Here is a 14,271-nt window from a genome sequence, read left to right on the forward strand (position 1 = left end):
AAAAAGAAACCTGAATTCTACAAAGGGAAGGAAGTCTATAAATTCTAATCAGAAGATGGCTTGCTGAGGTTCCCATTTGATCCTAGCATTCATTCAACACGTTTAAAGACCGCCCTCCCCAACCATTAATAAAAGACAAGTAACGAACTGCATGCTGTACATGCCTGAATTACTAGCCCTTGAGGAGCTAATTTTCAAATACGTTAATAAGGATATTTCTTTTTAATTCCAGAAAAGGTTTACTCTGATAGGAGAATGAAATCAACGATGTGAAAGAAACAAAACTGAAATTAAAAATATTCATTTCCATATTGTTTAACATATACTCTACAAAGAAGGGGTCAAGATTTTAAGCTCCCTTTACCTATAGGGGGACCTGGCGGGCTCACTAAGTAGAGAGCATGCAACTTTTGATCTCGGGGTCATGAGTTAAAAAAAAAAAAGAAAGTCTAAACTCCCTTTACCTGTAAACTCTCTGGGTAGGAAGAACATCTTGTTCACTATGGTATCCTAAGACTAATTCCCTCTCATTAAATACATGTCAAATAAATGAATTATCAAAAAAATGAATCAGCAACAATGCCATTTTATTACTTCCTTCACAGTATACCTGTGTCCTTTCTCCTTTTCTCTTCTCTTGCCCTCCTACTTCTCTTTTATCTTTATCTCTTCTTTTCTTCCTCTTTCTCTTATTTTAAACCTATGTCTAGGGACTGCTACCAGCTGCTCTCACCGGCCATTGTTTTTGCTAGATTGATCCCTGCGGAAGCAATAGAGCACTTGCATTTTCTAATTATAAAGCTCCACCTAGCGGTCTAAGCTCCCTTTTTCTAGAAGGTACCAGATAATAAAACTAGAAAACCTGAAAGTTAACTAAGACTAAGACACATCAGGGAATTTCAGTTCCTCTGTTGTGCCAGATTGGTCTTCTAACGGCATCAGATACACTGAACCCATGTCTTTTCATATCTACAACCAAGTTGTCAGAAATCACCCGATGTTGATACTCTACAAAGATTCATAGTCATATTTACTTTGTTTCTTACCCTAAAGCAGACAAATTATGTTACTTCAATTCTGGAAGAATTAGCAAAGGTACAATCCATTGAGATATTTTGTTTAAATTACACTTTAAACACTATAAAATACAAATCTGATTATATTTTCCTCTATCTGTGATAATGTTTCCTAAACTTACCTGATCATAATTTACAAGATGTTATTAAGTGACACTGTCCTACTGTCCCAGAATCAGTGCAAGGGCCTGCAGATAAGCGCAAGAGGCAGTAAATGCCCAATCTGAGAGAAACCACCAAAAATTATGTCAAGATAGCTCCGGCGAGGTTTGCTAAGAAGTAACAAAACTGATGGGTGCATTCAATCAACACTCCAAGGATAGAACCAAGGCAAGGCAAGGGAGAACCTGGAAGCCTGGCTTCTTGGGAGTGGTATCATTTATAAATGGGCACTTCAAGAGAATGGTCATACAGATTGGGAGGTGAAGATGTCTGCAAGAAGGAGAAACTGTCAGCACGGTCCCAAGTTGGCTGCTTGCTGAGCTGCAGGACCCATAAGCACCTACACATAGAGATACATGTAGTTAACTGTCTGGAGGTTTCTGAAATAAGAGGGCTAGCTAGATTAGTTCATGCCCAAAGCCAAAACCCCAAAAGAGGACAGTAAAATATGCAGCTTGCTTATTAAAAATAGGACTGGGGCTCCTGGTGGGCACATAAGAGAGCCTCATCAATTCCAATGTTCCCAAGTGCAGGAGCATGAAGTAAAAGAAAGATGGGGAAGAAGGTGCCCAGGAGGGTGGCTCAGTTGGTTAGGCATCTGACTCTTGATTTCAGCTCAGGTCATGATCTCGGGTCATGGGATCAAGCCCTGTATCAGGCTCCCAGCTCAGCTGGGAGTCTGCTTGAGATTCCCTCTTGCTCGCGCGTTCTCTCTCTTTTTCTCTAAAATGAATGAATAAAATCTTAAGAAAGTGGGGAGACTGGGTGGCTCAGTCGTTAAGCGTCTGCCTTCAGCTCAGGTCACGATCCCGGGGTCCTGGGATCGAGCTCCGTGTCCAGCTCCCTGCTCAGTGGGAAGCCTGCTTCTCCCTCTCCCACTCCCCCTGCTTGTGTTCCCTCTCTCGCTGTCTCTCTCTCTGTCAAAAAATAAATAAAATCTTTAAAAAAAAAATCTTAAGAAGGAAGGAAGGAAAGAAAAAGGAAGAAAGAAGAAAGAAAGAAAGAAAGAAAGAAAGAAAGAAAGAAAGAAAAGAAAAGAAAAGAAAAGAAAAGAAAAGAAAAGAAAAGAAAAGAAAAGGTGCCCAGGAGTACATCCACCTTGTCAAGAATGGACCACTAACAGGGACCAGTGGGGGAAGCCATGATTACCCTTCTCACCATTCTCGCTGACAGAAGGGGTGTGGATGAAGTTGGCCACTACTTAAAGAAATAATCATCTATGCTGTGATCACCACATTAGTGGAAGCCATCAGCATCTGGAAGAACTAGAAGATTTAGAACATTACTCTCTGCCAACCACTCTGAAGACCTCTAATTCCCCTATTCCCATACTCTGTTGCCAACATAGAGGGGTGGATCTTGAGAAGGGAGAATGAACACTATCTCTGAGCTAGACCACAAGCAGCCTGAGTCACAGCTCTAGCCTACACTGGGAGACTATACTTCCCAAAGTTTTATGCTGACCTAGACTATTTTAATAACAATAAAATATACATGCATATATATACCCATACACCTACACACACACACACACACACACACGAAAGTTGTGAAATGTGCCCTTGAAGTCTCACATAGAAAAGAAAATTTGGGAAACAATACTTGCTTATATCCTAACAAACTGAACTTACTCAATAAATAGGTTACAATAAGAACTACCAGGACACTTGCTAAAAACACAGATCCCTAGCCCTCCTCTAAGGATTCAGATTTTCCAGGTCTAGGGTGAAGTTTAGGAATTTATTTTTTTGTTTGTTTGATACTTAACGCCTGTGTGATACTTAGGATCACACAAATTTGAGAAACCATGTTCTAAGAGGAACCAATTAAACTCCTAAGTGCAGTAGGCCTGCTCTATGAGAGGGCTCTCCCACTTTCCCAGGCCTTCCTATTACTCTACACTACAAACAAACAGAAATGTTTGCTATTTCCATAAGTAGTATTACATCTCCAAGTCTGTTCTTTTTAATACCTACTTTTCTTGAGATAATCTTTTCTCTTTATTCATGTGGCTAAATATCATCTAGAGTACTTTTAACCTTCTACTTTACTACATTTGCTTATTTATATGTCAAATTCCTTTCTTTGGAACTAAGAATTATTAGAGGGCAAGAGTGACATCTTAATACATACACTAATGTATGTATTACATTGTTAGGGCTAACAATGTTTGTTGAGTGGATTAACTAATGCACCCAGACGGCTAGACAACCTTATATTATAGGAACTCAACTACCATAAAATCTTACACAATATTAAAACTTTAAATAATCTTCATTTAGATGATCTTTTTCTCTCCTTGCAGTATTTCCTTTATGTACTCACTTATCTATTAACTGACCAAATGAAAAAGCAGATGACACATAAACATGGTTCCATATTTATATGAGAGAAATACTAATGTGACACAAAACTGTCATATTTTATGTTACAGCCAAAGCATACAAAAGAAAAAATGCAAAGTCTAGATCAAATAGATTTATAATTAATCAGGCCATGTTCTTTAAACAGTAAAATTTGAATTTGCTTTTAATCAATCTCCAACTATAAAATAACTGCATAGCAAAGAATTTCACAAGAAAAAAAAAATCATTGGGATAACATTATTTTATTGGCCTAAGTCAGTGGGATATAAGTCATCTTGGGAAGGTAAAAGAAATTATTATATAAAAAAATTCAGTTGCTTCCCATACCTAAAATTAATAACTGAAAGTTTTCTTCACACTACTACATAGCCATGTTAAAAACAAGATATTCTTATAAACATGATAGTGCCATACATACAAAAATAAAAACAGATAAATGCTGATAAATGTATATATGAACTTTAAATTGTTTCAACTAATAATAAACAATGGTTTTCCCCTGCCCATCCTCTGCAAAAGGAAAAGGAAAAACAAAGGAAACTTTCTTTTCTAGAGTGTCGCAGGGACTATTCTTTGGCCAACCCAACAGTCAGCCCCAAGCTGTTGGTTTGCCGGGTCAATTATATATGCTCAAGGAGCTATATACTAGATGTTTAAGCCTTCATTCTAACTATGAGTTGGTCTAGGAGTAGAGTAACAAACTTTACAAACCTTCACAGAATACTGTAATTGCCTGTTTACTTGTGTGTACTCCCTACTACAGTGTAAGCTCCTTTAAGTTAAGAAGAGTATTCCCTAAATCTCTGAAAGAACTACAAAACTCTTTCGGAATGGTCAAACATGTCATGTATCAGGTCAGTTGGTTTCTTAGAGCCATCTTCCTTGGATCTTACCTCCCTCTGCCCCAATCTGTAGTGGCCATCTCTAAACCTGCTGTCAGCTGTCATCCTGGACAATCTTTTACCATCATCCTAGGAATTTCCTTTATCTCTCTCCAGCACTGTATCTGTTTTTCTTGGATTTCATGTCTTTTTTTTTTCCTTTCATGTCTCTTTCAAGTCTTACCTCTCTTTTTGATCCTTCAATTACTTGCTAAGAAAGGATGTATAGGAGATAAATTTTTTGAGACCTTGCATGTTGGAAGAGATCTTTACTCTATCCTCTTAATTAGTGTATGTTGGTGGTATAGTGGTGAGCATACCTGCCTTCTATCCTCATAATTGTCTGGACAGAGAAATACAGGTTTGTGATAACTGTTCTCAGAACTTGGAAGGCATTACTCCACTGTTTACTAGCTTCCAGTGTTAGTTTCAAAAAGTTTGACACTCGGCTGATCTCTGCTCCTTTATGACTTGTTTTTACTCTCTGAAATGTCCTGGTAGTATCTCCCCCTACCCCCTTCATAGTGCTGATCACTTTCAATCTATAAATTCATGTCCTTTAGTTCTGGAAAATGTTCTTGTATCATTTCATCGATAATTTCCTCCCATTTTCTTTGGTTTCTTTGAATGTCCTATTAGAAAAAAGTTAGACCTCCTACATGGATTTGCTATTATTTTTAACATATCTCTGATACTTTTGCATCTCTTTGACTTTTATTTTATGGGAGATTTCTTCAATCTCCTGATCTATTATTTTTTAAGTTCTTCTGTTATATTCTATGAGCTCCTATTCTCTGGACATCTCTTTTGCAACCTTACTCTTGTTTCATGTAACAATATATTCTCTAACTCACAGAGATAATTATGTCAGGTACTATGCTAAATGATTTACATTCACCATATTTAAACATCTCAAATTCAATATATATGGGACTGAACTCTTAATCTTCCCCCTAAAACATGCTCTACCCACAGTCTTCCTCTTGTCAGTAATAACAAGTGCACATATCCAGTTCCTCAGATCAAAAGTCTAGGCTCCTCTTTTTGTTTCAAACAAACAACATATCCCAAACCATCAGAAAATCCTGTTGGCTGAACCTCCGAAATGTATAAGGAATTCAACCATTCCTCATCATCTTCAGTGCTACTACACTGATTAAGCCACAGTCACCTCTCACCTACGCTACTATGAAAGCCTCCTAACAATTTTCTCTGCCTTCATCCTTAGCCCCCTACAGTCTGTTCTCAAGACAGCAACCAGAGGCAGCCTTTTAAAACCTTAGTCAAGTCTTCGCTCAAATATCACTTCTCAATGATGCCAACCCCTGACAACCCTAATTCTGCACCTGCTCTCTTCCCTAATCCATTTTTCCCTGCCCCTGTTCTACTTGTTCTTTTTTTATAGCAATTACTATTTTTAATATACAATGTCTGGTTATCACTTCTCCCCCCACTAGAATGTAAGCTGAACAAAGCAAGAGATCATCATTGTTTTGTTCACTGATATTTCCCCAAAACAAAGAAAAGTGACTAATAATAAATATCTGTTGAATGAACAAACGAGTAACTTTTATATATGAGAGTAGTGAGGCCTACAGGGATTAACTTGTCTAAGGAGACACATCCAAAACATTAAAAACCTGGTTAGAACCCATGTTGGCCTGTTACCAAAGTCTACATGTTTAAATTAGACTGCCCCTTGACATGTCCATGATTAAAATGAGCTAAATCCTCCACAGACTTCCAAGTTTGGAGGGGTTTTTTCTTATATTTCTAACAAAGGGAAAAATAGATTCCTTTGTATAAATTCAGAGGGAAAACGTTTATGCAAATGCGTCAGGCTGCAGAATGTGATGGCATTTAACTCAACACAAAGGCCAGCAGAGTAAGCAAGACTGGAAATTTCTTTGAGTCCTTCAACTACCTACATGGGAACAAGGTTGCCAGAGAAACTTCTAAGTAAGAATCTCTAACCCCCTGGTAGGATATGTATTCCTCCCACTTTTACTTAGCAAGGCATGTCTTTGAGATACACAGTATATTTACTTTTTCCAGGATTTTCCAATCTTTCTTCTAAAGACTTAAACACATGCTATTATGCATTTTAACTGGACTATTGAAAAGTTTTTGGCTACTTCCTCTATTCCTATTCAAATGTCTAAATTACATATTCTCCTTAAATAAGGACTAGGGAGGAAAAAAGCTTCAGGCTCCAAAAGGAAATATTACTTTTTTGCATTGGCAAGCTTAGAAAGTAAGGATAGAGACTTTATATGTTGTAACTTTAGACAATACTAACAAAGAGAATTAAACTCCTGTGGTACAAATATATAATTTGATAAATAGTTTATGTGTTATGTAAGAATGACACATTTTACCCCCTAAAGTCAAGAGGAAAGTTGGGGTGAGGCCTTTTATGTGTCTTTGGCAGTAGGTTTGGTAGGCAGGACCTAAGCTGCAGGAAAATAGGACCCTTATGCTTATTTTCCTTCACACTGCTTGCCTGATGTCATTTCCCTCCAGCAAGGATGATAGAAGCCAATAAAACTAGAGGAATCAGTTCTGGGAAAAATAGTAAGCTATTGCTAAAGTAGGGAAAAAAGCAAGTAGCAGTAAGGAGTCTATTCCCAAAGAATTCATTCAGGCCATTTTCTTCCTCCAAAGTACCACAATTTTTTCCTTCACTATTAAACTCAAATCTATCCAATAAACCTTACCCAGGTATTGCAGCAAACAGTTGCAGCTTTTGCCTGACTGGCACCTAATCTCCACTTCTTTTAATAAATATACCCCATTTCTTTTGGAAAACCCCAGATTCTCAGACCATGTGTTTGGGAAGGGTTGCATCCCCAACAGTAGGGGTAAAGTGTGCCATCCAGGTCCAGCAGGGGCACCAAATACCCCCAGACACAGAGGGCACATGACCAGGCAAGTCTGACCAAAACGAACCCCAACAACTTGCACAGGAGCTACAAAGAGGAGACAACATACATTGAAAGCTGTTTTGCCAAAAGCAGACCCCGAGAATGAGGGGAATACTGAAGAAAGTGGAAAAGAAAGATCAAGAGAAAAAGACTGAATCCTGATGAAATCTTTTGAGCTCTCTGGATTAAATCTCACTTGAAGCTATACTGCTCCCAGACTAGTAAGGAGGAAAAAGTGTGTGTGTGTACACATATATACACATTTTAATATAACACATTCACCAGTAATTCTAATAGAAGACATTCAATAAACATTTACTATTGTTGTAGGAAGCACTGCAAATCATACTTGATTTCTGGAAAAACTAGAATTGCAGAAATGAGACAAAGATCCATTTTCAGGGTTCAAACAATGTAAGTAACTATTTTATTCACTCAGGCTGCTAGCAAAGTCCAGGAAGACAGTAGAGGCAGAGTTGGTACAATACTTCTAGAATTATTTCTACTAGCTTATTCTGCAAACGTTCAGTCTTAGATTAACCAAGTGAATAATGAAATGTGGTATCATTAAGAACAGCATCCCCTTCCCCATTGAACAGTTTTTCTGATTATTCCAAAGCCTTTTCCTTTCTTACTTGCTTCCTACCTCTGTCCCTTTCAACTCCATTTCCTGTCTCTACTTAGACACCATGATCTTGTCAGCACCAAGTTAGAAATTACTCTTGCAGTCTTACTATATCAAAATTAAAGCATCATTCACTAATTTGATAAAAAATAATATACACCTTAGTCCTAAAGCCAACATCTTACTTAACAAAGAAACACTAGGGACATATCCACTAAAATCAGGTGCAAGGTAAGGATGCCCACTATCTCCACTACTAGTCAACACTGAACTGAAAGTATTAGCCAGTGAAATAGGCAAGAGCCTTATGAATTGGAAAACATGTAAAACTACCTCTATTTTCAGATGATATAATAGGGTTACATCGAAAATCCTTGAGACTCAATAATAAAAATTAACTGAAAATAATAAAAGAATTCAATGACGTAAGAAATTGTAAAATTAAAATACAGAAAACAATAGCCTTCATATACAAGCATATTAAACAGTTAAAGGATAAAGAGAAAGAGCAAATTCTACCTAATATAACAACAAATAAGATAGGATTCTTAGGAATAAATTAACAAGAAATGTGCAAAACTTATATGAGGGAAACTTTAAGACACTCTTGAAAGGTACAAAAGTGGACTTGAACAGATGAAAAGATATCTGGTGTTCTTGGCTAGGATGCTTCAACATCATAAAATTACCAGTTCACCTTGAATTAACTTATAAATTTAATGCAATTCTAATAAAAATACCAAGAGAACTGGACAACTTGATACTAAAATTCATATGGAAAAATAAACATGCAAAAATAGCCAGGAAAACACTGAAAGAGAAAAGCTATGAGAAGGAACTACCCTACCGAACATTGGAACATAGTATAAAGACCTCTATAATTAAGACATAGTATTAGCACATGAATAGACAGACCATTAAGTAGAAGACAGTCCAAAGCTGGACCCAAATGCATATAAAACTTAGTAAAAATACAGGTGGCATCTCAAATCACTGGAACAAAGATGGTTTTTTTTTTAAGATTTATTTATTTATCTTAGACAGAGAGAGAGCGAGTGGGGGGACAGGAGAGAATCTGCAAGCAGGCTCCTGGCTAACCATAGAGCCCCACACAGGGCTTAATCCCACGACCCATGAGATCATGACCTGAGCTGAAACCAAGAGTCAGATACCCAACCAACTGAGCCACCCAGGTGCCCCAAAGATGAATTTTTAAAATAAGTAAATAAATGGTGATGGGACAACTCTTTAGCCATTTGGAAAAACATAAAACTAGATCTATACATCAAATCATTCACACAAATAAATCCCAAAAAGATCAGAGATCAAAATGTAAAACATGAAAGTACAGTTGATTTTGTTATTCACAGCAGTTAAGTTCTACAAAGTCTCCACAAACACTGAATTAGCAAATACTGAATCCTTACTCCTAGGGGAAACACAGGATTAGGTTCCCCAAGCCTCTGGTCATAGTATTTTCATCAGTCGACCAATACATAACTTGTTTTATGTGTACTTCTGTTTAAAGACGCCCTATTTAATATATGTTGTTGGGTAACACTGAACTCACTGCCAGCAGCACTAGGTAACTCACGCCTAAGTGGAGCTTATCTCTTCACTCCGTGAGGCCCATCACAACCTCCTCGTGCTCAGGAACACCAGGGAGCAGTGCAGAGGGCCCATTTTAAACAGCAAAAGCACCAACAAAAATCACAAAAATATGAAAACAACGCTAGCTTACAATATGAGAGCTGAGAGAAGAAGGCAGAGCATCACGTTGTTCAACCTCAGGGGGGACCATGAGCACTGGATGAGTCACATTTTTCACCACTCTGCATGCAGCTGCAAATGACTGCGAGAGCACCAAGACTATGAAATAGGGAGTTACAAATAAATTTTAGTGAGGAGGCAAACTCACAAATACAGAATCCACAAACAATAAAGATGAATTATATGTGCATACTCAAAGAAAACATGAGTGGCTTCCTCTTTAACCTCAGTATGAGGAAAGGCTTTCTAATCATGACTCATGTTCCAGATATACTTAGAAGAAAATATAGATATATTTGATTAATAAAAAATTTGTGTATGGCAAAAAAAATTACAAAAGTCAAAAGAAAACTAACAGAGAAAATATGTATAAAATACATCACAGATAAAGGGCTAATACTACTAATGAATTTTTAAACCCTTAAAAATTAAAGGAAAGAAAACCATTAACCCAAAAGAAAAATATGCTAAAAAATTAACAATTTACACAAAAAGATATAAAAATGGCCTTTACACATAAAAAAAGATGTTTAATCTCACTCATAATAAGAGAAATGCACTAAGATACCATCTCTTAGCCATCAGATCAGCAAAATTAATAAGTATAATAACACACCATGTTGGCACTATTATACCTTGCTAGTGGGAATGCAAATTGGCACAACCCTTATGGAAAATTTGGTAATTAATAATAAAACTACATGTGAGTTTACCTTTTGACTGAGCAATCCCACTTCTAGAAATTTACCATGACAATATATTTCCAGCAATACTGATATACATATGCACAAGGTCATTTGTTGCAGCATTGCTTATAACTGCCACATACTAGAAAATAACCTAAGTGTCCACATAGAGGAAAGTGGTTGAATAAAGTAATAAACTATCGTGTATCCACAACACAAGAGACTTTTGACACAGCTATAAAAAAGAATGAGAAAGATGTCTATTGCCTGATAGAGTTATTTGCAGGTTATATGCTGATTCCATTTATACAAAATCTCCAGAATAAGTAAATTCATAGAGACAGATCACAAATAATAAATATTATCTGTTAGATAATAAACTGCCAGAGAGTAGGAGGAGGGGGAAGTAGAGAATGACTGCTAATGGGTATGGAGTTTCTTTTTGGGATGATGAAAATGTTCTAGAATTAAAGGGTGGTGATGGTTACAAAAGGGTAACTATTATTGCATGTTAGTCATATCTCAATAAAACTTCAAAAAAAGAGTATATTATGCTGTCTTATGTGTAAGAAATAAGGGAAATAATATCTGCATATGTATGCTTTTGTGTAAAAAAAAAAAAACCACCAGAAACGTATGAGGTTGGTTATCTACTGAGGTAGGTAGAACAGAATGGAATGATGAGCAGGTAGAAAGGGGATAGAGGAATGGGGGGAGGGAGTGACTTTTCTTTCAGTACATCGTTTTGTATACTTCTAACTTTTAGAACTAGAGTAAAAATAAATACATAAATAAAACCAACCAGGGTAGGGAAAGAATTCTAAAACGATATACTAACAAAACTATATTCCAAATGTATAAAACATAGTCACACTGGGGTAGGAGCGGGGGGTAGAGAAGAAACTAAACTAACTTTTGAACACAGTGTTTGAATTATATTCCCTCAGACTGAACACTTTTTTGAATTCCAGATGAATTGTAAACTCTAAATAGAAGGTTTTCTCCCAGAAGTTTAGGTCAGCATTTCTAAAACTACTTTCCGTGTATTCTATGATTGAGTAAATAAGTAAATATACTATGAACAATGGGACATATACTATGAACATTGGAGAAGAGAGTTACAAACGTGGAAGGAGTAAGAAGAGAATGAATCCTGTGACGCTGGATTAGAATTAGAAGTATCAGTATGAATTGATAATTTTATATAGATAGAAACAGAAACAGGTAAAGATATAGACATAAATGGAGAAAAAGAGACATATGTATGTGTACATGTACACACACACACACACACACACACATTTTCCCCCTAGTTCTGTCTGCCAAGAGGACCTAAAATCGATGAGCACACCATATGCCCAGATTTCGGTTTCTAAATACTATATTAGAAAGAACAAGGACTACTTCTACAGGTAGGATTGGGAAAGCACAAGATGAGCATAAAACATGGTTTTATGTTAGAAAGTAAAAAAGTGCTCAAGGAATGATGAGTATATGTCAAAAGAACACAGAAGCCAGCTTGAAGGGGTTCCTACTGGCCTAATCTGGGATAATTTCAGTATGAAAATAAATAATGATAGTAATGGTTTACAGCCCACTGAGTAAAAAAAGATCCATGAGTTCATACTTAACAAAAATAAATAAATACATAAATAAATGGAGAAAAAGGAAATTTATTCCTTATACTAGAAAGCCAATTAATAAATGCAGATAAAGTGACAGTATTAGAAAATCAATTTGACACATCATAGTAATAACTGATTCAGGCAAGAAGCATCCATAAATGCTAAAAATACAGCGAAAGTTTGAAGAGTAACAGGATATATACCAAGTCTCAAAGTACCTCTTCAGTAGATACTTATTAATTACAAAGAGGAAAATAGTAATTCTACAGTAGAAAAACTTGACAGACACATCCTAAGTAAAGTGATTAAAGTTAATATCATCAGTACTGGGACAAATCAATATCAGGTACCTTCTGCTATGCTCTGCTGAAAAGACCACATGTCACTTTTGTGGTATTTCTGTCAAAAAAAGCATACCCTACAACTAAGCATAAGAAAACTCAAACTGGGGGCGCCTGGGTGGCTCAGTCATTAAGCATCTACCTTCGGCTCAGGTCATGATCCCGGGGTCCTGGGATCGAGCCCCGCGTCGGGCTCCCTGCTCCGCGGGGGGCCTGCTTCTCCCTCTCCCACTCCCGCTGCTTGTGTTCCCTCTCTCGCTGTGTCTCTCTCTGTCAAATAAACAAATAAAATCTTAAAAAAAAAAAAAGAAAACTCAAACTGAAGGACATTCTACTATTTAGGTGCATATTTAGATCAAGGGGCATGCATATTTATGTCAAGGAACAAAACACTCATAATCACATTTAACCTCCCATTCAACACATCCATTGATGATTACTGCCTAAATCAGTAATTTTTTATAAGGGTTACAAAATGATAATCTTCTATTTCTATCATTCCTTCCGTATTTATCAGCTGGAATTCTTCTGTAAAGGGTTCCTTGATTTCCCTACAGCATAGTTGATACAGAAAACAGAGTAAATACTGAATTCTTTCCTTTAAATTGCCAATTTTCACACTAAGGAATTAGTGCCCTAGGTTCTTCAGTGGTTTCCTGTGAGATGTTGGGTATTTTTCTTTTTATCATAATTATATATATGATGCTTATGCATTAAATGTGTTTCAATCGTGTGCTTAGTTGCTTTTTTCTGTTTGTTTTTGAGACTCAAATTTTCTCATTGGCCGATAGGAGTCACTCATGCCCTTTGAAGTTCAGTTTTGGACATAATGAATTTGAAGAGCCTACAGGACATATAAGAATAATTGAAAGGGGTTCTGAAGAAAGAGACAATTCTTGATGTTCCTTGGCTTGTTGCTGCATCGCTCCAATCTCTGCCCCTGTCTTCACATAGCCTTCTTCCCTATGTGTAATTCTCTGTGTCTCTATATCCAAATCTTCTTCCTTCTCTTATAAAGATACCAGTAATTGGATTTAGGGCCTATCCTAACCTAGTTTGACCTCCTCTTAACTTGACTACATCTGCCAAGATCCTATCTCCAAATAAGGTCACAAGCCCAGGGACCAGGGATTAGGACTTGAACATATCTTTTGGAGGAACACTCAACCCACTACAAACCTCTTCACACTCTTAAAAAGTATTGAGGTTCCCAAAGAGCTTTCTAATATGTGGGCTATATTCACTGATACTTACTGTATTAGAAGTTAAAATTAATTTAGCACTTAAGTACTTACCTATTCATTTATTTCAAAATAAATAAGCTCATTGCATGTTAACTTAAACAACATTGTTTAAATTTTATTTTATTATGTTAGTCACCATACATTACATCATTAGTTTTTGATGTAGTGCTCCATGATTCATTGTTTGCGTATAACACACAGTGCTCCATTCAACACGTGCCCTCTTTAATACCCATCATTGGGCTAACCCATCCCCCCACCCCCCTCCCCTCTAAAACCCAGTTTGTTTCTCAGAGTCCATAGTCTCTCATGGTTCGTCTCCCTCTCCGATTTCCCCCCCTTCATTTTTCCCTTCCTACTATCTTTTTTTTTTTTAACATACAATGTATTATTTGTTTCAGAGGTACAGGTCTGTGATTCAATAGTCTTACACAGTTCACAGCACTCACTATAGCACATACCCTCCCCAATGTCTGTCACCCAGCCACCCCATCCTTCCCACCCCCCACCACTCCAGCACCCTCAGTTTGTCTTCTGAGATTAAGAATTCCTCATATCAGTGAGATCATAT

The 14,271-nt window shown here is 36.9% G+C and overlaps 1 protein-coding gene and 1 long non-coding RNA gene across 10 annotated transcripts in view; both read right to left on the reverse strand.

Moving 5' to 3' along the window:
• LOC145723405 (uncharacterized) overlaps positions 1–2,289 on the reverse strand; it is a 4,274-nt gene extending 1,985 nt beyond the window's left edge. The window contains exon 1 of the long non-coding RNA XR_014148411.1: positions 11–2,289. This is a non-coding gene — a long non-coding RNA (uncharacterized LOC145723405). The remainder of the gene's footprint in view (positions 1–10) is intronic.
• The window catches only part of RAD51B (RAD51 paralog B), a 780,046-nt gene that overhangs the window by 480,004 nt on the left and 285,771 nt on the right, over positions 1–14,271 (reverse strand). The window contains exon 8 of one of the 9 annotated variants that reach the window (XM_081829431.1): positions 12,580–12,726. The exons of the other annotated variants lie outside the window; for them this stretch is intronic. Coding sequence (XP_081685557.1) covers positions 12,595–12,726 — 132 coding nt within the window. The 3' untranslated portion in view covers positions 12,580–12,594. Of the gene's footprint in view, positions 1–12,579; positions 12,727–14,271 lie in introns of those variants that run through there. 9 annotated transcript variants of the gene reach the window in all.

The sequence above is a fragment of the Leptonychotes weddellii genome, chromosome 9 (genome assembly GCF_054177405.1).
Source record: "Leptonychotes weddellii isolate Sample4059 chromosome 9, ASM5417740v2, whole genome shotgun sequence".
Lineage (NCBI taxonomy): Eukaryota > Metazoa > Chordata > Mammalia > Carnivora > Phocidae > Leptonychotes > Leptonychotes weddellii.